Here is a 26336-nt window from a genome sequence, read left to right as displayed (position 1 = left end):
TGGAGGTTGAAGTGTTAGCTCTTTCTGACTTCCTCAGTTATAATTAATTTCATTTGTTCAATATGAGCGTGACCCCTATCTGGAGGTATCTTTATGGATTTTAATATTTTTCTCTAAAATTGTGATCTCCTCTGACTACTTTTCTCAAAAGCAAATGTTCTTGGTCTAAAAGCCCTGTAGATGTACTATAACGTAGGTCAGAAATTAGCATAAATCAAAATTCAAATTTACACCAGATCATGACTGGCATTTATTTAATTTCCTGGGATGCAGAGTAAGATGCATCAATTTTATTAATCAAGGCTTACTCGGAGGTAAGTACATTTCTGGTGTATAGTTAAGTAAATTCCTATGGAGGAAGGAAACAAGATTAATATTTTCAATTGAAATGGAAATACATAAAAAAAGCATTTAAAGAATGAAAATTTCTAAGCATTGCATGTACTACAGTGGTAAGACTAGTGACTTGATTTGAGGTAAGTACCTTCAGTTTTGCGGATGTGGACCACGTAACCAATTATCTCTTGGGTGTTTTCCAGCGGCTCTTTCCATGTTACCTGGATGGAAGTTGATGATACAGTTGTGGCAGTGATATCTTGTGGTGCACCTGGTAGTCCTTCTGCCCAAATTACAGAAAGTCGGGCACTAGCCTGGCTGGAACCCGCAGTGTTCTGTGCTATGCACTGGTAAATTGCCTCGTCCTCCTGACTGATCCCAGAAATGGTCAGAGAGCTAAGAAAAGAAGAGGAGGAAATTTACTATGGCCTGGACAAAGTTAACTCTTCACAATCAATGATCTTTATTGGTTCATCCACGTATGACAGAAAAGTCTCCTACAAATTCACCCGTGGACTTTTTGCAAACCAGTCAATTTTGGCTGCATATTCTTACTTCAGAATTCTCACCTTCACGTTGGAAGGGCACTATAAGTTCATGACAAAATCCAAATATTTTATGTGGTTTTGTGATGAAACACACTGAAGATTTGGCCTCTTTACATTCAAAATGGTGAAATCCACAATGAAAATTTGAAACAGAAATTGGCACGAGTTAGGCTACTTTCACACTAGCGTCGTGTACTGCACGTCGCTATGCATCGTTTTGTAGAAAAAACGCATCCTGTGCTTGCAGGATGCGTTTTTCTCCATAGACTTGCATTAGCGACGCAGTGCGACGCATTGCCACACGTCGCAACCGTCGTGCGACGGTTGCATCGTGTTGCGTCAGACCATCGCCACCGAAAAACGTTGCATGTAACGTTTTTTGGTGCGTCGTGTCCGTCATTTCCGACCGCGCATGCGCGGCCGGAACTCTGCCCCCTCCTCCCCGCACCTCACAATGGGGCAGCGGATGCGTTGAAAAACAGCATCCGCTGCCCCCGTTGTGCGGCGCTTTCACTGCTTGCATCGGTACGACGCAATTCGTCGTGCGCCATACGACGCTAGTGTGAAAGTAGCCTTAAGTGTGATAAACATAGAAAGAATTGTCACTATTATGATATTCATCACTTTAAATTGATTTTATTTTCTGATGCCTTTGCTTGTTTGAGGATGTTGAGTCACAAAGCAGGAGCCTAGGGCTGCACACCTGGTGGACCCGGCTGCACATCTGGCCTCCAATGCCAATCCGTGCAATCCTCACCCATCCAGACACAGAAATGCTTGTCTGCATGTGGCTGATCACATGTACCATAGTTTCCATGTGATAGAGTGGGTATGGGCAAGCATTAATGGCACACTTTGTAGCCAACTCTGGGTCCCCCATATATCTGTAGAATGGTTCACTTGACCCCTGCTTGGCACTCCAGAAAACAAAATATTAGGCCAGTTTCACAAATCTAATTGAATAGTCTTACATATGCCGTGAAGCTATTGCGTTTAGGTCAGGAGACCCGTGGCCATTCCGGACATCACAGTCCGTACTTGAATTGTAAATGTTGGACTTGTAAAAGTGTTCTTGTGTGGAGAGACTGTCCCATATGCATGCTATCTCAGTCTTAGAAATGGCACATGTACTTTTCAGACATTTATGTATGCTTGCCTACAGTCCCAATTTTGCTTGTAAAGTCTTGCAAATCAGACCGCAAAAAGGGTAAGGGACAGAAAACATAGCCCAAAAGTGAGTATTTTGGGGTGATCTTGGACAGTTTTGGAAGCATTCTTGGTTATTCCTGGAGCAGAGGTTACATGTCCCTAAATTTGATTTGCAAGTTCATGGCGTATACTGTACTGTACTGTTACGATTCCATAAGTAGTGGATATACAGTCATGGCCAAAAGTGTTGGTTGGCACCCTTGAATTTGTTCCAGAAAATTAAGTATTTCTCCCAGAGAATGATTGCAATTACACGCTTTGTTATATACATGTTTATTTTCTTTGTGTATATAGGAACAACACAGAAAACAGGCAAATTGGACATAATTCTACACAAAACCTCAAAAGTAGGCTGGACAAAATTGTTGACACCGTTCCAAAATTGTGTGTAAACAATTTTGTTTCAAGCATGTGAATCTTGTTCAAACTCCCGTTTAGCAAATAACAGGTGTGGGCAATATGAAAATCACACCTGAAATCAGATAAAAAAGGGGAGAAGGTGACTCAATATTTGCATTGTGTGTTTGTGTGTGCTACACCAAGCATGGAGAACAGAATGATGAGAAGAGAACTGTCTGAGGACTTGAGAACCAAAATTGTTGAAAAATAATCTTAATCTCAAGGTTACTAGTTTACCTCCAGAGATCTTGATGTTCCTTTGTTCACTATGCGCAATATAATCAAGAAATTTACAACCCATGGCACTGTAGCTAATCTGCCTGGACATGGACAACAGAGAAAAATTTATGGAAAATTGCATTTCAGGATTGTCTGGATGGTGGATAAGCAGCCCCAATCAAGCTCCAAAGAAATTCAAGCTGTCCTGCAGGCTCGAGTCATTGTGAACTATTTTGTCGACATTTGAATGAAATGAAATGCTATGGAAGGAGACCCCACTGCTGACACAGACACAAAGATAGACTGCAGTTTGCCAAAATGTATATGAGTAAGCCCAAATCCTTCTGGGTAACTGTCTTGAGGACAGATGAGACCAAGATAGAGCTTTTTGGTAAAGCACATCATTCTACTGTTTACTGAAAACGGAATGAGGTCTACAAAGAAAAGAACACAGTATTTACAGACAAATACGGTGAAGGTTCAAGGATGTTTTGGGGTTGTATTGCTGCCTCTAGCACTTTGACTGTGTGCAAAGCATAATGAAATCTGAAGATTACCAAAGGATTTTGTGTCTCAATGCAGTGCCCAGTGTCAGAAAGATGGGCTTGTGTCCTAGGTCATGAGTCCAGCAGGATAATGACCCCAAACATACTTCAAGAAGCACCCAGAAATGGTTGGAATCAAAGTGCTGGAGAGTTCTGAAGTGGCCAGCAATGAGTCTGGATCTAAATTCCATTGGACACCTGTGGAGAAATCTTAAAATTGCTGTTGGGAGAAGGCGTCTTCAAATTTGAAAGATCTGGAGCAGGTTGCAAAGGAAAAGTGGCCCAAAATTCCAGTTGAGAGATGTAAGAAGCTTGTTGATGGTTATAGAAGCGATTTATTGCAGTTATTCATTCCAAAGGGTGTCTAACAAAATACTAAGCTGAGGGTGCCAACAATTTTTTCCGGCCCATTTTTGGGGGTTTTGTGTGAAATTATGTCCAATTTTCCTTTTTTCCTCTTTTTTTTGTGTTGTCCCAATACACACAATGATAATAAACATGTGCATAACAAAACATGTGTAATCACATGTTTTTTTTAAGCATCTAATGAGCGTATGCAAAAGTCTTTTGTGAAGGGAAGGGGAGCAGAGTCAGCTGTGAGATCACTGATCAAGAATGGTGAATTCTGTGTTATCAGCTATGTATAGAGAGGTTAACAATCATTGTAACCCTGTCTGTGATGATAATGTGGGGATTGAAAAGAAATAGGAAGCATGAATCCAAAATAGCCCCAGTGACCAGTGTGTCAAAAATTGAAACATTTCATTTTTTTATACATTTTGTCAGGGGTGGACATACCATTGGTGCAATCTGGGCCTAGGAGATAATGGGGCTCTCTTCTATCTCCAAAGGAGGTGGAACAGTGCATTATGATGAACTATTGGACAGCAAAGGGCCCATATACTGTTTGCGCACAGGGGCCCTGTTCTGTCTGTGTCTGCTCCTGCATATTGTGATATTAGAAATAAACATTGCCAAAAATGTTTTTGGTGGATGACATTGACAGTGTTGGCCTCGAATCAAACATTGTGCACCTCTCTGCGCTGGACTGTCCAGTTAGATACGCACTGGTCATAAAAATTAGGTGATATGGCTGTAGACAGGAGCAGACATATCATTGGTGCAACTTGTGCGGCCGTACAGGGACCCAAAAGGTAAGGGGGCCCAGTCCTACCTCCAAAGTATTGGAATTGTGCATTGTGATGAGCTACTAGGCTTCAAAATGGCCCAAATATTGTTTTTGCCCAGGGCCCCTCTTCTGTGTGTCTGCCACTGGCTGTAGATATTATAGATTCATAAGAACGGACTCGGCAGGTACTGAGACATAAGGTAATACTTATTGCAAATGGCAGCCGCTAATCATGTTGTCAATTAATAATGTGATGTGTTACAGGACATTAAGCTCCTTTGTGCCCCCCAGACGCTGCACCTGCTTGTTCCCCCTTTTGTATCGGCATGACAATGATTTGTCTGGATTTATCCTATGTATTAGGTAATGGTTTTGCTTGATTAAATTGTAAAAAGTATGGTAGCCTTTCATTAATCTTGGTTAACCTTTTCCGTGTGTGTGCGTGCGTGTGTGTGTGTGTGTGTGTGTGTTAGGAAAAGCTGGAGACCTCTCACTTCTTGGGTCAATGCACAGACATACAATCGTTACATGACATCTCTTTTCTGTTTTTTCTTTACCGCACTTGTCGCACTTGTCGTCAGTAAACTTTACTTGGGGAGACATTTGTTTTAACCTATTCAGTGCCAGCAGTTTGTTCATTATCACCAATAGACTTTTGAAATTATTCAGTCAAGGGGTTAAGTATCTAAAAGTTGAAGTCAGGGACCCTTCTGGCTGGAGGCCCCTTTCTATTGAAATGAAAGACTTTAATTACCATGGGTAGGGTGGGGGGATCAATATAGCTCAGTGCCCTGGTTACTTGTTGCCATAGTGATGTCTCCTGGATACTGGTGCCTCTCCCCCTATCCTTCATTTCCATCGTCCAGGATTACAACCACCTCCCAGGCAGGGTATGACCCCTGAAACTGGAGCAGCTTATAGCGTCAAGAAGCAAAATGACAAACCTAAGTGGGGTCACACTGTTCACGAATAGTAATTCCCTGGGGATCATAAGATTATGAATATCCTATAATAGCAATGCTGGATTATTATATACAGGCGGTAGCGGCTATCATGATACAAGTCTGTTTGGCAGAGTAAAGTCATTGTTTGAAAACTGACTTTCTCAATGTTCCGTCACAATACAGAATTTAAAACCAAAAAGCCCAAAATGTATGTTGAAATGGGTGCTAAATTTAATAATTCAGCAGCTGCTATATTATCGTGTTGTCCAGGCTTGGGGCTCTATGTGACTACAGACTTACAGTATGAATTCTCTCAGCGCACTGTCAGGATTCTCCGGTGCCAGGAGCAGGTGGTCACAAGACTGCAATTATGTGATTTGCATACTTCCGGCCACATTACAATTAGAAATGTCTGAAGCTTGCTCAATTCACTTGTATTGAGTGAGGCGGCGCACATCATGTGCAAATCGCATATTTGGGGTCATGCACCCACCCGTTCCTGGCACCGGCACCAGAGAATCCTGACGGCGCACTGGTCATTATGCATATGCCATAGCTGCTAAATCAAATTAGGGATTTACACGGAATGTGTCATCTGTAAATGATCTGCATGTTTAAAGGGAATCTGTTAGTAGGATCATCCCTCCTAAGCTGTTTATATGGGCATGTAAGACACAGAAAGCTGAATAAAATTACACCTTGATATCTGCAATCCGATGTCTTAAGGCCCCGTCACACATAGCGAGATCGCTAGCGAGATCGCTGCTGAGTCACAAGTTTTGTGACGCAACAGCGACCTCAGTAGCGATCTCGCTATGTGTGACACGTACCAGCGATCAGGCCCCTGCTGTGAGATCGCTGGTCGTGTCAGAATGGCCTGGGCCGTTTTTTGGTCGTTGAGGTCCCGCTGACATCGCTGAATCGGTGTGTGTGACACCGATCCAGCGATGTCTTCACTGGTAACCAGGGTAAACATCGGGTTACTAAGCGCAGGGCCGTGCTTAGTAACCCGATGTTTACCCTGGTTACCAGCGTAAATGTAAAAAAAAACAAACAGTACATACTCACCATCTGATGTCCGTCAGGTCCCTTGCCGTCTGCTTCCTGCTCTGAGTGCCGCCGTACAGTGAGAGCGCAGCACAGCAGTGACGTCACCGCTGCGCTCTGCTCTCACTGTACGGCGGCTCAGTCAGAGCAGGAAGCAGACGGCAAGGGACCTGACGGACATCAGATGGTGAGTATGTACTGTTTGGTTTTTTTGGTAACCAGGGTAAACATCGGGTTACTAAGCGCGGCCCTGCGCTTAGTAACCCGATGTTTACCCTGGTTACCCGGGTGCTGCAGGGGGACTTCGGCATCGTTGAAGACAGTTTCAACGATGCCGAAGTCGTTCCCCTGATCGTTGGTCGCTGGAGAGAGCTATCTGTGTGACACGCGTTCCGACACAGACTGTGTCTTTCTCAAGGTGGTCCACCTTGAGAAAGACACAGTCTGTGTCAGAACGCGTGGGTCCCTAATCTTGCCCGGACTATACCTCTGCACTTAGGACTATGAGGACGGTAGTGGACTCTGAGACGGTATAGGGTTAAGTATGAACAGCACTTGAGCTAGATATTTTTCTGCATGGCCTGACCGGCCTGCTACCTCCAGGATATAGGGGAGTATTTGTCAGGTTGCCTGTATCCCTAGGGACTCTATATGGGAACATACTAATGCATATATAATGTACATGTGGGCATTTATGGCCAGCACCATTGTTCATTAGGCTACCTATGCTGTGTCTTGGGTTATTTTTTTTTTCCCAGGTTGAACTCTGGCTCTGCTTTTCCCCTTTTGACTACTCCAGTCCCTATGCAATGGTTTATATATATACCAGGTGTATTGAATAACAAGGAGTGTATTGTTGGTCTCCTCTTCGTGCAGTGGTAATTCACATTCGGGCATCATTACTATTTGTAATTATATTTTTGTATGCTGCATTTAAATATGATACTATTTGGATCTAACAAGTATTTTCCAGTGTGGAATTAGTTTTAAATGTTTTTAAGGCCGGTTTCACACGTCAGTGGCTCCGGTACGTGAGGTGACAGTTTCCTCACGTACCGGAGACACTGACACACGTAGACCCATAAAAATCAATGCATCTGTTCAGATGTCATTGATTTTTTGCGGACCGTGTCTCCGTGTGCCAAACACGGAGACATGTCAGTGTTCGTGGGAGCGCACGTATTACACGGACCCAATAGAGTAAATGGGTCCGTGTAAAACACGGACCTCACACGGACATTCTCCGTCTGGGGTCCGTGTGCGTGCAGGAGACAGCGCTACAGTAAGCGCTGTCCCCCCCACATGGTGCTGAAGCCGCGATTCATATGTTCCCTGCAGCAGCGTTTGCTGCAGAGAAAATATGAATAATAGTGTTTAAAATAAAGATCTATGTGTCCGCCGCCCCCCCACCCCCTGTGCGCCCCCCCGCTGGTCAGAAAATACTTACCCGGGTCCCCCGTCGGCTGTCGCTCCTTCCTGGTCTGGCCGCGGCTTACTGTATGCGGTCACGTGGGGCCGATCATTTACAATCATGAATAGTCGGCTCCGCCCCTATGGGAGGTGGAGCCACATATTCATGACTGTAAATGATCGGGCCCACGTGACCGCATACACTAGAAGCCGCGGCCAGACCAGGAAGGAGCGACAGCCGACGGGGGACCCGGGTAAGTATTTTCTGACCAGCGGGGGGGCGCACAGGGGGTGGGGGGGCGGCGGACACATAGATCTTTATTTTAAACACTATTATTCATATTTTCTCTGCAGCAAACGCTGCTACAGGGAACATATGAATCGCGGCTTCAGCATGATGCAGAGTGGGTACCACACGCTCCGTGTGGTATCCACTTGCCATACGGGCGGCACACGTGTGCCGCACGTATGGCCTCCGTGAGTTCCCAGGCACACGGACACGGATAACTCCGGTACCGATTTATTCCGGTACCGGAATTATCTGGACGTGTGGGACAGCCCTAATAGTGTGTATTGTCTGTTTTCTTTTGATGTGCAAAATAAAAATTTGTATTTTTTGAAACTATTTGGATTTTGTGTGGTGATCCTACATCTATATGCATGTACCTGCTTCTTTATATGGTTTTCATGAGTTTGTTTTACATGCATGGTGGTGATCCCAGACAAGTACTGATACAATAGTATGTGATGGTGCCCACTTAAACATATATATTTCAAGAAAAATAAAACATTATCAAAATAAATTTTGTATACCACAAAGAAACCAATGAATCAAGTATAAAAAACAAACACTGGATACATTCAATATCATAACACGGAGCTATTCTCTTCTTTAAGCATTGCTCCAAGGGGAGAATTGTTGTGAATTTGGTTTCTGGGCTCCCCCGGTGGTCACTGGTGGTACTGAACTTGTGTGCTTCATCGCCTCTGTTCACCTGTTTCCATCAGGATGTGGGAGTTGTCTATTTAGCCTTGCTCCTCAGTCATTTCTATGCCGGCCAACAATGTTACCAGAAGCCTTTCTGTTGCATGTTCCTGCTCCTAGACTACTATCAGCTAAGTTGGACTTGTAGTCCTAAGTTTGTTTTGCATTTTTGTTCCAGTTCTCTGTGATTGTTTATTTCTGAGGCTGGAAGCTCTTGTGAGCTGGAATTGCCACTCTGGTGTCATGAGTTGATATTAGAGTCTTAAAGTAATTCCAGGATGGTGTTTTGAAAGGGTTTTCAGCTGACTGTGAAGTTCCCTTTTCTGTCTTCCTACTATCTAGTAAGCGGACCTCAATTTGCTAAACCTATCTTCATACTTCGTATGTCAATTTCCTCTGAAATCACCGACAATATATGTGGGGGCTACTGTCTGCCTTTTGGGGAAAATTTCTCTAGAGGTAAGCCAGGTCTGTATTTTCCTCTGCTAGGGTCAGTCAGTTCTCCGGCTGGCGCTGGGCGTCTAGGGATAAAACGTAGGCACGCTACCCGGCCACTGTTATTTGTGCGGTAGGTTTAGCTCACAGTCAGCTCGAGTTCCCATCTTCCAAGAGCTAGTCCTTTTTGCATGCTTTACTACGTTCTCTTGCCATTGAGAACCATGACAGTTTGGCCAGCCAAGGGTTAAAATTATTGGCAGAAGAAAGGAGAGAAAAGAAGTCTGCAGAGAATTTTTTTTTTTTTTTTTTCTGAGTTTGCTCATTAGTTGATTTACTAGCTTCTCTGCTTACTGCAGCCTTCGTCTCTCTCTCCTTCTAATCCTTGAATGGTTCTGACTTCACCTGATGAAAATGGATCCTCAGGGTTTAGCTACAGGTCTGAACAATCTCGCTATGAAGGTTCAAAGTTTACAGGATTTTGTAATTCATGCTCCTATATCTGAACCTAGAGTACCTTTGCCTGAATTTTTCTCCGGGGATAGATCTCGCTTCCAGAATTTCAAACATAATTGTAAATTATTTTTGTCTCTGAGATCTCGCTCCGCTGGAGATCCTGCACAGCAGGTCAGGATTGTAATATCCTTGCTCCGGGGCGACCCTCAGGATTGGGCATTTGCTTTGGCACCAGGGGATCCTGCGTTGCTCAGTGTGGATGCGTTTTTCCTGGCTTTGGGGTTGCTTTATGAGGAACCTCATTTAGAGATTCAGGCTGAAAAAGCCTTGATGGCCCTGTCTCAAGGGCAAGATGAGGCTGAAATATACTGCCAAAAATTTCGTAAGTGGTCTGTGCTTACTCAGTGGAATGAGTGCGCCCTGGCGGCGAATTTCAGAGAGGGTCTCTCTGATGCCATTAAAGATGTTATGGTGGGGTTCCCTGTGCCTGCAGGTCTGAATGAGTCCATGACAATGGCTATTCAGATTGATCGGCGTTTGCGGGAGCGCAAACCTGTGCACCATTTGGCGGTGTCTACTGAGAGGGCGCCAGAGATTATGCAATGTGATAGAATTCTGTCCAGAAGCGAACGACAGAATTTTAGGCGAAAAAATGGGTTATGCTTCTATTGTGGCGATTCAACTCATGTTATATCAGCATGCTCTAAACGTACTAAGAAGGTTGATAAGTCTGTTTCAATTGGTACTTTACAGTCCAAGTTTATTCTATCTGTGACCCTGATTTGCTCTTTATCGTCTATTACCGCGGACGCCTATGTCGACTCTGGCGCCGCTTTGAGTCTTATGGATTGGTCCTTTGCCAAACGCTGTGGGTTTAATTTAGAGCCTCTGGAAGTTCCTATACCTCTGAAGGGTATTGACTCCACGCCATTGGCTAGTAATAAACCACAATACTGGACACAAGTAACTATGCGTATTAATCCGGATCACCAGGAGATTATTCGCTTCCTTGTGTTGTATAATCTACATGATGTGTTGGTGCTTGGATTGCCATGGCTGCAATCTCATAACCCAGTCCTCGACTGGAAAGCTATGTCTGTGTTAAGCTGGGGATGTCAGGGGACTCATGGGGACGTACCTTTGGTTTCCATTTCGTCATCTATTCCCTCTGAGATTCCGGAATTTTTATCTGATTATCGTGACGTTTTTGAGGAGCCTAAACTTGGTTCACTACCTCCGCACAGAGATTGCGATTGTACAATAGATCTGATTCCGGGCAGTAAGTTTCCAAAGGGTCGTTTATTTAATCTATCTGTGCCTGAACACGCTGCTATGCGGGAATATATTAAGGAGTCCTTGGAAAAGGGACATATTCGTCCTTCGTCATCTCCCTTAGGAGCCGGTTTTTTCTTTGTATCTAAAAAAGATGGCTCTTTGAGGCCGTGTATTGATTATCGGCTTTTGAATAAAATCACGGTTAAATATCAGTATCCTTTGCCACTGCTTACTGATTTGTTTGCTCGAATAAAGGGGGCCAAGTGGTTCTCTAAGATTGATCTTCGTGGGGCGTATAATTTAGTGCGAATTAAGCAGGGGGATGAGTGGAAAACCGCATTTAATACGCCTGAGGGCCATTTTGAGTATTTAGTAATGCCTTTTGGTCTTTCAAATGCCCCTTCAGTCTTTCAGTCTTTTATGCATGACATTTTCCGTGAATATTTGGATAAATTTATGATTGTGTATCTGGATGATATTTTGATTTTTTCGGACGACTGGGACTCTCATGTCCAACAGGTCAGGAGGGTTTTTCAGGTTTTGCGCTCTAATTCCTTGTGTGTAAAGGGTTCTAAGTGCGTTTTTGGGGTTCAAAAGATTTCGTTTTTGGGGTACATTTTTTCCCCCTCTTCCATTGAGATGGACCCTGTCAAGGTTCAGGCTATTTGTGATTGGACGCAGCCCTCTTCTCTTAAGAGCCTTCAGAAGTTTTTGGGCTTTGCTAATTTTTATCGTCGATTTATAACTGGTTTTTCTGATGTCGCTAAACCGTTGACTGATTTGACTAAGAAGGGTGCTGATGTTGCTGATTGGTCCCCTGCTGCTGTGGAGGCCTTTCGGGAGCTTAAGCGCCGCTTTTCTTCCGCCCCTGTATTCCGTCAGCCTGATGTTACTCTTCCTTTTCAGGTTGAGGTCGACGCTTCAGAAATCGGAGCTGGGGCGGTTTTGTCGCAGAAAAGTTCCGACTGCTCCGTGATGAGACCTTGCGCATTCTTTTCTCGTAAATTTTCGCCCGCTGAGCGAAATTATGATATTGGTAATCGGGAGCTCTTGGCTATGAAGTGGGCTTTTGAGGAGTGGCGTCATTGGCTTGAGGGGGCTAGACATCAGGTGGTGGTATTGACTGACCACAAGAATTTGATTTATCTTGAGTCTGCCAGGCGCCTGAATCCTAGACAGGCGCGCTGGTCGTTATTTTTCTCTCGGTTTAATTTTGTGGTTTCTTACCTACCGGGTTCTAAAAATGTGAAGGCGGATGCCCTTTCTAGGAGTTTTGAGCCTGATTCCCCTGGTAATTCTGAACCTACAGGTATCCTTAAGGATGGAGTGATATTATCTGCTGTTTCCCCAGACTTGCGTCGGGTCTTGCAGGAGTTTCAGGCGGATAGACCTGATCGTTGCCCGCCTGGTAGAATGTTTGTTCCTGATGATTGGACCAGTAGAGTCATATCGGAGGTCCATTCTTCTGCGTTAGCTGGTCATCCTGGAATCTTTGGTACCAGGGATTTGGTGGCTAGGTCCTTCTGGTGGCCTTCCCTGTCGCGAGATGTGCGAGGTTTTGTGCAGTCTTGTGATGTTTGTGCTCGGGCCAAGCCTTGTTGTTCTCGGGCTAGTGGATTGTTGTTATCTTTGCCTATTCCGAAGAGGCCTTGGACTCACATCTCCATGGATTTTATTTCTGATCTCCCTGTTTCTCAGAAGATGTCTGTCATCTGGGTGGTGTGTGACCGTTTCTCTAAGATGGTCCATTTGGTTCCCTTGCCTAAATTGCCTTCCTCATCCGAGTTGGTTCCTCTGTTTTTTCAAAATGTGGTTCGCTTGCATGGTATTCCGGAGAATATCGTGTCTGACAGGGGAACCCAATTCGTGTCTAGATTTTGGCGAGCGTTCTGTGCTAGGATGGGCATTGATTTGTCTTTTTCGTCTGCTTTCCATCCTCAGACTAATGGCCAGACCGAGCGAACTAATCAGACCTTGGAGACTTATTTGAGGTGTTTTGTGTCTGCGGATCAGGATGATTGGGTTGCCTTTTTGCCCTTGGCGGAGTTTGCCCTCAATAATCGGGCTAGTTCTGCCACCTTGGTTTCTCCTTTCTTCTGTAATTCGGGGTTTCATCCTCGTTTCTCTTCCGGTCAGGTGGAGTCTTCGGATTGTCCTGGAGTGGATGCTGTGGTGGAGAGGTTGCATCAGATTTGGGGGCATGTGGTGGACAATTTGAAGTTGTCCCAGGAGAAGACTCAGCATTTTGCCAACCGCCGTCGTTGTGTTGGTCCTCGTCTTTGTGTTGGGGACTTGGTGTGGTTGTCTTCTCGTTTTGTCCCTATGAAGGTTTCTTCTCCTAAGTTTAAGCCTCGGTTCATCGGCCCGTACAAGATATTGGAGATTCTTAACCCTGTGTCCTTTCGTTTGGACCTCCCTGCATCTTTTTCTATTCATAATGTCTTCCATCGGTCATTGTTGCGCAGGTATGAGGTACCGGTTGTGCCTTCCGTTGAGCCTCCTGCTCCGGTGTTGGTTGAGGGTGAGTTGGAGTACGTTGTCGAGAAGATCTTGGACTCCCGTGTTTCCAGACGGAGACTTCAGTATCTGGTCAAGTGGAAGGGCTACGGTCAGGAGGATAATTCTTGGGTGACTGCCTCTGATGTTCATGCCTCCGATTTGGTCCGTGCCTTTCATAGGGCTCATCCTGATCGCCCTGGTGGTTCTGGTGAGGGTTCGGTGCCCCCTCCTTGAGGGGGGGGTACTGTTGTGAATTTGGTTTCTGGGCTCCCCCGGTGGTCACTGGTGGTACTGAACTTGTGTGCTTCATCGCCTCTGTTCACCTGTTTCCATCAGGATGTGGGAGTTGTCTATTTAGCCTTGCTCCTCAGTCATTTCTATGCCGGCCAACAATGTTACCAGAAGCCTTTCTGTTGCATGTTCCTGCTCCTAGACTACTATCAGCTAAGTTGGACTTGTAGTCCTAAGTTTGTTTTGCATTTTTGTTCCAGTTCTCTGTGATTGTTTATTTCTGAGGCTGGAAGCTCTTGTGAGCTGGAATTGCCACTCTGGTGTCATGAGTTGATATTAGAGTCTTAAAGTAATTCCAGGATGGTGTTTTGAAAGGGTTTTCAGCTGACTGTGAAGTTCCCTTTTCTGTCTTCCTACTATCTAGTAAGCGGACCTCAATTTGCTAAACCTATCTTCATACTTCGTATGTCAATTTCCTCTGAAATCACCGACAATATATGTGGGGGCTACTGTCTGCCTTTTGGGGAAAATTTCTCTAGAGGTAAGCCAGGTCTGTATTTTCCTCTGCTAGGGTCAGTCAGTTCTCCGGCTGGCGCTGGGCGTCTAGGGATAAAACGTAGGCACACTACCCGGCCACTGTTATTTGTGCGGTAGGTTTAGCTCACAGTCAGCTCGAGTTCCCATCTTCCAAGAGCTAGTCCTTTTTGTATGCTTTACTACGTTCTCTTGCCATTGAGAACCATGACAGAGAATAATTGTGATAAAACACCATATGGAGCACAATATGGCATGCAGGGTGATCCATATATGCCACCTTTGACTCATGTTAGATGACAAAATATTACCATTATACATGAGACATATGATGATATTATCTAATATAAGAATGATACATACTTTACCTTATGTAACAACAATAAAATATAATTAGAATGGCCATTTAATACTGTATCCTATCTAGTCTCCATACTTGTTTTACAAGAGTTGTACAAGATGTGAGTCTAGCTCTCTTTCAGAAATAGCGCCATGAACTATGTCTAGCATTGCAGCTTAAAGGGAACCTGTCACCCCCAAAATCGAAGGTGAGCTAAGCCCACTGGCAACAGGGGCTTATCTACAGCATTCTGGAATGCTTTCAATAATTCCCCGATGTATCCTGAAAGATGAGAAAAAGAGGTTATATTATACTCACCCAGGGGCAGTCACACTGCTGTCCCGGTATGATGGGCGTCACGGTCCGGGGCCTCCCATCTTCTTACGATGACGTCCTCTTCTTGTCTTCACGCTGCCGCTCCGGCGCAGGCGTACTTTGTCTGCGCAGGCATACTTTGTACTTTTGTCTGCCCTCTTTGAAGGCAGAGAAAAGTACTGCAGTGCACAGGTGCCGGGAAACGTCAGAGAGGCCCAGCACCTGCGCACTGCAGTACTTTGCTCTGCCCTCAACAGGGCAGGCAAAGTACGCCTGCGCCGGAGCCGCAGCGTGAAGTCAAGAAGAGGACGTCATCGTAAGAAGATGGGAGGCCCCGGACCGGACCGCGACACCCATTGGATCAGACCGCCTGCCCAGGTGAGTATAATCTAACCACTTTTTCTCATCTTTCAGTTTACATCGGGGGCTTATCTACAGCATTACAGAATGCTGTAGATAAGCCCCTGATGCCGGTGGGCTTAGCTCACCTTCGATTTTGGGGGTGACAGGTTCCTTTTAATTATTTTACACTGTAATACAAGATACAACCAAGTGTGGCGCTGTTTCTGAAAAAAAAATCTCTTGCCCCACCTTTTAAACTATCCTGACAGCCCCCTCATATGTCACAATGCAATTATGATAAATGATGAGTTTAATCTCTGCTGTTTGATTGGGTTACATAAGGTTTCTAAAATAAATTGGAATTAACAATGTACAGAGTGAAAACAAGGGCGCTTAAATTAAGACCAAAACTTAGGCTGCATTGCAACTTCTATTACCTATTATTATTTTTCAACTTGATGTGCCCTCTGGGCTCCAGCTCTTGCCCATTCTTCAGCCACGTGATTTGTGGTGGTGGCTCTCCTTGGGCCAAGCATGTAAAAATTGCTGTAGTGCCAATGGGACGGGAAATGGACTGCGGGTGTTGAACAAACTCAGCAGGGGCTGCAAAAGACCATACGGTACAATGAATGACCTCAGGCAAAATATTATGCTGTAAGAATATCTCAATATAGATAAGTGGTAAGAGATTTTATGACTAAATAATTAAAAACAGTTAACTTCAAATAGTTTTTGAGCTAATCTACATATATATTTAAACTAATCTAAATTATTGCATTCAAAGTATATATTTTTTTACACTATATGGCAGGTTATGTGTAAATAACTAATTTAGGATTTAGACCAATTCAGACGTGAGTGCGTGGTGCTATTGAACATCATTTCACCGTAAACTGACCACGACCATGTGTTCCCCGCAAGATTTCAGACACAGGAGTAAAAAGAATTATCAGAAGAGTTGTCCAAGAGTCAACGACCACATGAAAGAGCTACAGAAAGACCTGTAATCACCAGGTACAATTGTTTCAAAGAAAACTGTAAGTAATGCCCAACCTACATGGCCTGTATGCACGCTCACTACGACTCCATTGCTGAAAAAAAAAACATGTTCAAGCTTTTTTATTGTTTGCTCAACAACATTTAGACAAGCCTGTGAAATACTGGGAGAATATAGCCTGGTAAATGAGACCTTAACTTAACTCTTTGGATGCCATAACACACCATATTTGGAGTTCAAAAGATACTGCATATCACCACAAATATGCAAATTGCCTCTTCTGAGAAAAAGAGGACTTAACTCTATAGCGCCACCTGTTGGAAGTAGCGATCCTACAAGTCACAATCAACCCTTTAACGAGTCGTGCAATATGACTTAGGATAAAAGCCAAATCAGTATCTCAATTTGGCTTTTATCCTAAAGCCTAGGTCACACTAAACGACTTACCAATGATCACGACCAGCGATACGACCTGGCCGTGATCGTTGGTAAGTCGTTGTGTGGTCACTGGGGAGCTGTCACACAGACAGCTCTCTCCAGCGACCAACGATCAGGGGAACGACTTCGGCATCGTTGAAACTGTCTTCAACGATGCCGAAGTCCCCCTGCAGCACCCGGGTAACCAGGGTAAACATCAGGTTACTAAGTACAGGGCCGTGCTTAGTAACCCGATATTTACCCTGGTTACCATTGTAAAAGTAAAAGAAAATGCTGCCGAGAGCTTCCCTGCACTGAATGTGTCAGCGCCGGCAGTAACAGCGGTGACGTCACCGCTGTGCTCTGCTTTACGGCCGGCGCTGACACAGTCAGTACAGGGAAGCTCTCGGCAGCAGCGCGTGCATTAGCAGCTCTCTTGCCGAAAGCAGTTTTAACCCTGTGGACGCCGGGGGACGTGACAGACATCAGAATGTGAGTATGTACTGTTTTCTTTTTAACTTTTACAATGGTAACCAGGGTAAATATCGGGTTACTAAGCGCGGCCCTGCACTTAGTAACCCGATATTTACCCTGGTTACAAGTGAACACATTGCTGGATCGGCGTCACACACGCCGATCCAGCGATGACAGCAGGTGATCAGCGACCAAAAAATGGTCCTGATCATTCCCCAACGACCAACGATCTCCCAGCAGGGGCCTGATCGTTGGTCGCTGTCACACATAACGAGATCGTTAGCGGGATCGTTGCTACGTCACCTAAAGCGTGACGTTGCAACGATATTGTTAACGATATCGTTATGTGTGACTTAGCCTTAAGTCATATTGCACGACTCGTTAAAGGGTTGATTGTGACTTGTAGGATCGTTACTTCCAACAGGTGGCGCTATAGAGTTAAGTCCTCTTTTTCTCAGAAGAGGCAATTTGCATATTTAATTTCCCAGAGGAGCATTGCACGGCGAATAAGCCTCCTTACCGTGACAAGCCAGAGATGGTATGTCACTCTCCATAAGGAGAAACGTTACCGCTTAGACCCTATCACCACAAAAACACCATGCGAACAATGACATTTGGAGGTGGGAACATCATGGAGTAGGGCTGTATTTCATCATATGGCACTGGCAAAGTTCATATAACTGAAGGAAGGATGAATGGACAAATGTAACGAGACATTCTTCATAAAAAATCTGCTGCCATCTACCAGGATGATGAAGATGAAACGAGGGTGGATATTTCAGCAAGACAATGATCCCAAGACAAAAATAAAGCTGCTATAGAGGCACAGCCAATCACCTGACACAAATCCAATAGAAGATTTATGGAAGTAGCTAAAGCTCAGAGTTCATAGAAGGAGCCCACAGAAGTATTAAATACATTTCAGCAAGACGAGTCAGTACTTTTTCATTGTGTAATTTCTCATTTCTCTCTAATATTACACATAACTTATTTCTCTGCCTGTGTGGATTGCATGGGTTGTTACCGACCTCTTGTGAGAATTTCATGTCAATAGCACCTGTAGAAATATATTTACTTAGAATATTGGTAACATGTTCAACAATTATTTCAGCTGTTTCCCTGTGCTCCTGTGATACAGTGAAACACTTAGTTTTAAAGATGCATCGCTCAAAACAAATCACTAATGTGAACTATGTAGAAACAGTAAGACTGTAAGAAATGTGCAGATTTCCAGCTCCGAAGACAATAGAATTGTGAATTCAGCTTCAGTACAGGATTAGTAATATAATATATTTACAATTTTACTCAACCTTTGAGCTGGTTATAACAATATACAAACTGTAAGATAGTGATTGTACAGTGCGAATCAACACATTTAAAAATGAGAAAGTTGAAGGATGTGTGATTACTAAGAACTTATTCACTGTATTATCAGCTGCTTATAGGTTAAAATAATAAATGATTTACTTACCCTTAAATCCCTCGCTGTTCCTGGAACAAGCTTCTATGGTCCTGCCGGTCTTTGTTTCCATTGTTGAGATGGTGTATTTCTCAATCCTAGTATCTGCAGTGGACACATTTTGGTGCAACACATCATCACTATGCAGTGTTGTAAGCAAAGACCAATGGACCGCAGAACCGGCGGTGCAGGTGGTAGGGATGATGGAGAATGTAACCAGGTATAGTATCGAAGATTGTGAGACTAAGGGGTTATTTTAGACAGGTCTGCTCAGGGAAAATCAAAAGAATGAAAATATGCTAAGAAATGTTAAAAAGACTTGCTGTATATATGTTCAGTTTTCTTGATCTTTTTTCAACCGCTTTAGGCTTCCAAAGCTGCAGAGAGATTAAAAGAAGTGACCTGACCGTTCTTCAGGCAGCTCCCGTGTGGAAGTCGTTCACTATTTTTACATACAATTTTTTAAAAAATTATGGTTTTGCCGCCACAAAAGACTTCAGAAAATGCATAAAAAAGGCACTTCAGGAAAAACACCGCAAACATTTTCCCGAAGTGTCCACTGTTTGAAAAATGCAGCCAGCACGATGAGGTACAAGAGACGCCACATGCACATATCCCTAGGGCAGGTTACATAGTTACATAGGTTGAAAAAAGACCTAAGTCCATTACGTTCAACCTTTCTCCACTAATTTATCTATAACTTAAAATGTTATATGAACGGAGGAAATCATCCAGCCCTTTTTTAAAAGCTATTATAGTGTCTGCCAATACTACCTCTTGTGGTAGCGTATTTCACATTCTGCATGCTCCCATTTACAGAATCTTTTCCTATTTAGCTGCCGGAATCACCTTTCTACCACCTGTAGTGAGTGCCCCCTGGTCCTTAGTATGGTCTTTGTACTGACCACACATGCATTTAGACATGTAAATGAGATCTCCTCTAAGGCCGGCGTCACACTCGGCGTAAGACAATACGGTCCGTTTTTTACGTCCGTACTACGGCCGTAATACGGAGAAATGTTCCCAAAATAGTGATCCGTAGTCAGGGTGTGTCAGCGTATTTTGCGCATGGCATCCTCCGTATGTAATCCGTATGGCATCCGTACTGCGAGATTTTCGCGCAGGCTTGCAAAACCGACATCTAATGGATTTATGTGCTCAAATGTTAGGGAAAACATATATACAGTATATATATATATATATATATATATATATATATATATATATATATATATATATATATATATATGTCATTGAGACACATATATATATTCTGTATTTAGATTTCATTCAGCGCGATATCTGTGAAAAGTCGGTAATTCAATTGCCGGCTTCTCATTTCTCCTGCACAAACCCGACAGGATATGAGACATGATTACATACAGTAAACCATCTCATATCCCCTTTTTTTTGCATATTCCACACTACTAATGTTAGTAGTGTGTATGTGCAAAATTTCAGCACTGTAGCTGCTGAAATAAAGGGTTAAATGGCGGAAAAAATTGGCGTGGGCTCCCGCGCAATTTTCTCCGCCAGAGTGGTAAAGCCAGTGACTGAGGGCAGATATTAATAGCTAGGAGAGGGTCCATGGTTATTGGCCCCCCCGTGGCTAAAAACATCTGCCCCCAGCCACCCCAGAAAAGGCACATCTGGAAGATGCGCCTATTCTGGCACTTGGCCACTCTCTTCCCACTCCCTGTAGCGGTGGGATATGGGGTAATGAAGGGTTAATGCCACCTTGCTATTGTAAGGTGACATTAAGCCAGATTAATAATGGAGAGGCGTCAATGATGACACCTATCCATTATTAATCCAATTGTTGGAAAGGGTTAAAAAACACACACACACATGATTTAAAAGTAGTTTAATGCAATAAACACAGCGGTTGTTGTAATAATTTATTGTTCTCTCAATCCATCAGGAACACCATCGCTTGGAAAAATAATAAACGCACAAGATACATACCTTCTGGTGAACCGTCTCGTCCCACGAAGTAATCCATCTGAAGGGGTTAACTAATATTACAGGCAGGAGCCCTGCTAAATGCAGCTGTGCTCCGTGCCTGTAATCCCCGGCGAATGAATGAAATGTAGGTCATTGACAGAATAGGCGCATCTTCCAGATGTGCCTATTCTGGGGTGGCTGGGGGCAGATGTTTTTAGCCACGGGGGGGCCAATAACCATGGACCCTCTCCTGGCTATTAATATCTGCCCTCAGTCACTGGCTTTACCATTCTGGCGGAGAAAATTGCGCGGGAGCCCACGCCAATTTTTTCCGCAATTTAACCCTTTATTTCAGCAGCTACAGCGCTGAAATTTTGCACATACACACTACTAACATTAGTAGTGTGGAATATGCAAAAAAAAGGGGGATATGAGATGGTTTACTGTATGTAATCATGTCTCATATCCTGTCGGGTTTGTGCAGGAGAAATGAAAAGCCGGCAATTGAATTACCGACTTTTCACTAACAGCGCTGCATATTTCTTGCAAGTCACACTGCTGGTCCGTGTGGAATCCGTATTTTTCTCGCCCCCATAGACTTTCATTAGCGATTTTTTTGCGCAATACGCTGACAAACGCAGCATGCTGCGATTTTGTACGGCCGTAGAAAGCCGTATAATACTGAACCGTAATATACGGCTAATAGGAGCAGCCCCATTGAGAATAATTGTGCCGTATGTAATGCGAGTTTTACGGACGTAGTTTCTGCGCTCTTACGTCCGTAAAACTCGCCAGTGTGACGCCGGCCTTAGACATCTTTTTTCTAAGCTAAACAAGCCCAAGTTGTCAAACCTCTCATCATATGAGAGGCCTTCCATCCATTTAGTAATCTAGTTGCCCGCCTTTGAACTGACTAACTTCTAAATGTACTTTTTAAAATGTGGAGCCCAAAACTGGATCCCATATTCACACTAAATTGTTTTTTTTGGCGAGTTCTTTTTATTACCAAGTTTTTAAAACATTTTTTCGATAAATAAAATTACAGAAGGACATAAAATTCAATATATAAGCAAACAATGTTGCATAGTTTGAATAATCAGTAACGATGCGTAAACTCAACACTGAAGAGTTCACTTCTTACAATTACAATTAAACATGGACAATAACCGAACAGGACATGGCAGGACATTGACAATGAAGGAAGGAAGGGGAGAGAAGTGTTGAAGAGTAATTCTAGTTCGATACCTACTACATAACCTACTTTTCATAACCATATTCATTAGCAGTCTCTTTGTACCCAATATGTGTCCCAGGGGGCCAGACCGCCTCAAAGCACTAGGTTGTCTTATTTAATAGGGCTGTGAGATATTCCATGCTTCGCACATCCTGCATATGCATATGTAACTCGGTGTTTGATGGAGGTAGAGTCAATATCCACTTACACACTATCAGACACCTAGCAGCAGTGGTCATATGAAGTAAAAGTTATCGAGTTTTAAGACTGATTTGAAACGGTGGGATATTAAAGGAGATAGATATAAGGGACTTTAAAAAAATGAGCCTAAACGCTAACAGGCATGTAATTGCTAACAGAGGCTACTACCTGCCTGTTGTACCCGGTGCCGGAAATTGACCACTCCTGCCGGAGATTCAGCTACTCCCTGTCAACAGAACAGTGTTTCAACCAGAAGGTCTTAATCATGGGTACCCAATGATTAAGATCTTCTTTTTTTAAGCTAATTGTTTTTCCTGACTGAGTTGTCCTGTCTATATTTGTGTTTCCGAAATTTGAAGATTTCTCTTCCTGTTGACAGGGCGGGACTACTGGCATCATGTTTATTGACAGCCAAATTCCCCCAATTAGGCAGCAGGGAGTCAGATGTCATTCAGCATGACACCCGCCCTGTCAACAGGAAAAGAAACTGTTGCTCTGTTGACGTGACATCAATGGAAGTCTGTGACCGCTCTGTGCCGGTGGAGAACAGCGGTGGGCAAAACAGGCAGGTAGGTAGGTAGGTAGGTAGGTAGAAACTACCTGCCTGTTACTGCTTAGGCACATTTTTTGTTTTTCACAAAGACCCAGATATATCCTTTAAGTAAATAAAATTTAGGATCAAGGGGTACCCGAAGACGAAACACCATAATAATAAGATCTTTAACAGATTTCCAAAAGCCTAGAATACATGTGCAAAACCAGAATAAATGCAGTAAAGCCCCCTCAGAGTTGCCACATCTCCAGCAGCAGTTTTGAATTTGCTGAGTTCTTAGAGCAGAAACCACAAGTTTTGGTTCACAAATTGGAGAGTTTTTGTTCCGAAAACTCAGCAATAATAACTCTTTGTGAACACAGCCTTAGTCTTAATGCCTATCTTTTAACAACATGTTGTTTTTAGGTTCAACATCCTGTCCTAATTAATTCCTTAAAGTGTGCGCTGTCGGTCAGCACTAATTTGACAATGTCTGGGTATGCCAATTTATTCATCATATTCTAATTGAAAAGGCACAAAAGCAGTGCTCTTAAAGATTATTGAGAATAGTTATATTATAGGGAATATAAAAAATGGCCCAGATATATCTGGAGCAGGGATGGGACTGAGACAGTTCTACTCAGATTTCCCGAGCCGGTTGTTAAAATGTTAGCCTATTGTAATAATCTCCAGGAACGCGGGATGTCGCCGCGAACAGGAGGCAGATCAAGAGTTAAAGTATTTATATAACAATAAATGCACTCCAAGCAGAGAGTAGTGGGTTGCAGGGTTGTGATAGGAAATGGGGCAGAACTAGGAGAGTGGCAGGGTAGGACAGGGACGAATGATAGTTCAGAATTAAAGGGGTAAAACTTATCAGACTGTAGTCTTCTTCTGTGCGGCGTCTCTGGGTTCCAATGGTGGCACCGACAACAGCGGCACGTGACGTCTCAGCGAAGTCTGTAGCAGGTGGGAATCCAACGGTGGCACCCACAACAGCGGAGTGTGACGTCTCAACACAGTCTCTGGGAGCGGGTGGATTTCCCGTACTTAAAGCACGGTACTGAGTCCAACATAGTTACATAGTTACATAGTTATTAAGGTTGAAGGAAGACTTTAAATTCATCTAGTTCAACCCATAGCCTAACCTAACATGCCCTAACATGTTGATCCAGAGGAAGGCAAAAAAAAACCATGTGGCAAAGAGTAAGCTCCACATTGGGGAAAAAAATTCCTTCACGACTCCACATACGGCAATCAGACTAGTTCCCTGGATCAACACCCTATCAAGGAATCTAGTGTATATACCCTGTAACATTATACTTTTCAAGAAAGACATCCAGTCCCCTCTTAAATTTAAGTAATGAATCACTCATTACAGCATCATACGGCAGAGAGTTCCATAGTCTCACTGCTCTTACAGTAAAGAATCCGCGTCTGTTATTATGCTTAAACCTTTTTTCCTCCAGACGTAGAGGATGCCCCCTTGTCCCTGTCTCAGGTCTATGATTAAAAAGCTCATCAGAAAGGTCTTTGTACTGTCCCCTCATATTTATACATTAAAATAAGATCACCCCTTAGTCTTCATTTTTCCAAACTAAACAGCCCCAAGTGTCATGATCTCAATGGCAAGAGAACATAGCATCAGCATATATAGGAACTAGCTCTTGGAAGATGGAAACTGAGCTGACCATGAACTAAACCTAACGCACAACTAGCAGTGGCCGGGTAGCATGCCTACGTTGATTCTAGATGCCCAGCACCAGCCGGAGGACTAAATAAAGCTAGCAGAGGAAAATATTAGTCCTAGCTCACCTCTAGAGAAATACCCCGAAAGGAGACAGAGGCCCCCCACATGTATTGGCGGTGAGTTAAGATGAAATAACAAACGTAGTATGAAAATAGGTTTAGCAAATTTGAGGTCCACTTACTACATAGCAGAAGACAGAAAGGACACTTTCATGGCCAGCTGAAAACCCTATCAAAACACCATCCAGAAATTACTTTAAAACTCTGGCATTAACTCATAACACCAGAGTGGCAATTCCTGTTCACAAGAGCTTTCCAGACACAGTAACGAAACTACAGCTGTGAACTGGAACAAAAATGCAAAAACAAACATGGACAAGAGTCCAACTTATCTAGTAGTTGTCTAGGAGCAGGAACAAGCACAGAGAGGCTTCTGATAACATTGTTGACCGGCAAGCAACTAACAGAACAGCAAGGTTATATAGCGACTCCCACATCTTGATGGGAACAGGTGAACAGAGAAGATGAAGACACCAGTTCAATTCCACCAGTAGCCACCGGGGGAGCCCAGAATCCAAATTCACAACACCCAAGTGTAATAACCTATCTTGGTATTGCAGACCCCCCAGTCCTCTAATAACCTTGGTTGCTCTTCTCTGCACCCGCTCTAGTTCAGCTATGTCTTTCTTATACACCGGAGACCAGAACTGTGCACAGTATTCTAAGTGTGGTCGAACTAGTGACTTGTATAGAGGTAAAATTATGTTCTCCTCATGAGCATCTATGCCTCTTTTAATGCATCCCATTATTTTATTTGCCTTTGTAGCAGCTGCCTGACACTGGCCACTGAATATGAGTTTGTCATCCACCCATACACCCAGGTCTTTTTCATTGATGGTTTTGCCCAGAGTTTTAGAATTAAGCACATAGTTATACATCTTATTACTTCTACCCAAGTGCATGACCTTACATTTATCCCCATTAAAGCTCATTTGCCATTTATCAGCCCAAGCTTCTAGTTTACATAAATCATCCTGTAATATAAAATTGTCCTCCACTGTATTGATTACCCTGCAGAGTTTAGTGTCCTCTGCAAATATTGAAATTTTACTCTGAATGCCCCCTACAAGGTCATTAATAAATATGTTAAAAAGAAGAGGGCCCAATACTGACCCCTGTGGTACCCCACTGCTAACCATGACCCAGTCCGAGTTTGCTCCATTAATAACCACCCTTTGTTTCCTATCCCTGAGCCAGCTCTCAACCCACTTACACATATTTTCCCCTATCCCCATTATTCTCATTTTATGTATCAACCTTTTGTGTGGCACCGTATCAAAAGCTTTTGAAAAGTCCATATACACTACATCTACTGGGTTCCCTTGGTCCAGTCCGGAACTTACCTCTTCATAGAAGCTGATCAAATTAGTCTGACATGAACGGTCCCTAGTAAACCCGTGCTGATACTGGGTCATAAGGTTATTCCTCTTCAGATACTCCAGTATAGCATCCCTTAGAATGCCCTCCAGGATTTTACCCACAGTAGAGGTTAAGCTTACTGGCCTATAATTTCCGAGTTCAGTTTTTGTCCCCTTTTTGAATATTGGCACCACATTTGCTATATGCCAGTCCTGTAGTACAGACCCTGTTATTATGGACTCTTTAAAGATTAAAAATAATGGTCTATCAATGACTGTACTTAATTCCTGCAGTACTCGGGGGTGTATCCCATCCGGGCCCGGAGATTTGTCAATTTTAGTGATTTTTAGACGCCGCCGTACTTCCTGCTGGGTTAAGCAGGTGACACTTAATGGGGAATTTTTATTATCACTGATCATATTGTCTGCCATGGGATTTTCTTGTGTAAATACTGATGAAAAAAAGTCATTTAGCATATTGGCTTTTTCCTCATCCTCATCCACCATTTCCCCCAGACTATTTTAAGGGGGCCTACACTTTCATTTTTTAGTTTCTTACTATTTATGTAGTTAAAGAATATTTTGGGATTATTTTTACTCTCTCTGGCAATGAGTCTCTCTGGCTCAATTTTTGCTGCCTTGATTTGCTTTTTACAGAATTTATTTAATTTTCTGTATTTATTTAGTGCCTCATCACTACCTACTTCCTTTAA

General features: G+C 43.5%; 1 protein-coding gene across 1 annotated transcript in view; it reads right to left on the bottom strand.

Moving 5' to 3' along the window:
- IGDCC3 (immunoglobulin superfamily DCC subclass member 3) overlaps window positions 1–26336 on the bottom strand; it is a 238631-nt gene that overhangs the window by 47467 nt on the left and 164828 nt on the right. The window contains exons 7-8 of the mRNA XM_077260889.1: window positions 15636–15801; window positions 485–732 (exon numbers count right to left, since the gene is read on the bottom strand). Coding sequence (XP_077117004.1) covers window positions 485–732; window positions 15636–15801 — 414 coding nt within the window. The remainder of the gene's footprint in view (window positions 1–484; window positions 733–15635; window positions 15802–26336) is intronic.

This window comes from Ranitomeya variabilis, chromosome 5 (genome assembly GCF_051348905.1).
Source record: "Ranitomeya variabilis isolate aRanVar5 chromosome 5, aRanVar5.hap1, whole genome shotgun sequence".
Taxonomy (NCBI): domain Eukaryota; kingdom Metazoa; phylum Chordata; class Amphibia; order Anura; family Dendrobatidae; genus Ranitomeya; species Ranitomeya variabilis.
This window is presented reverse-complemented; position numbering and strand designations above follow the sequence as displayed.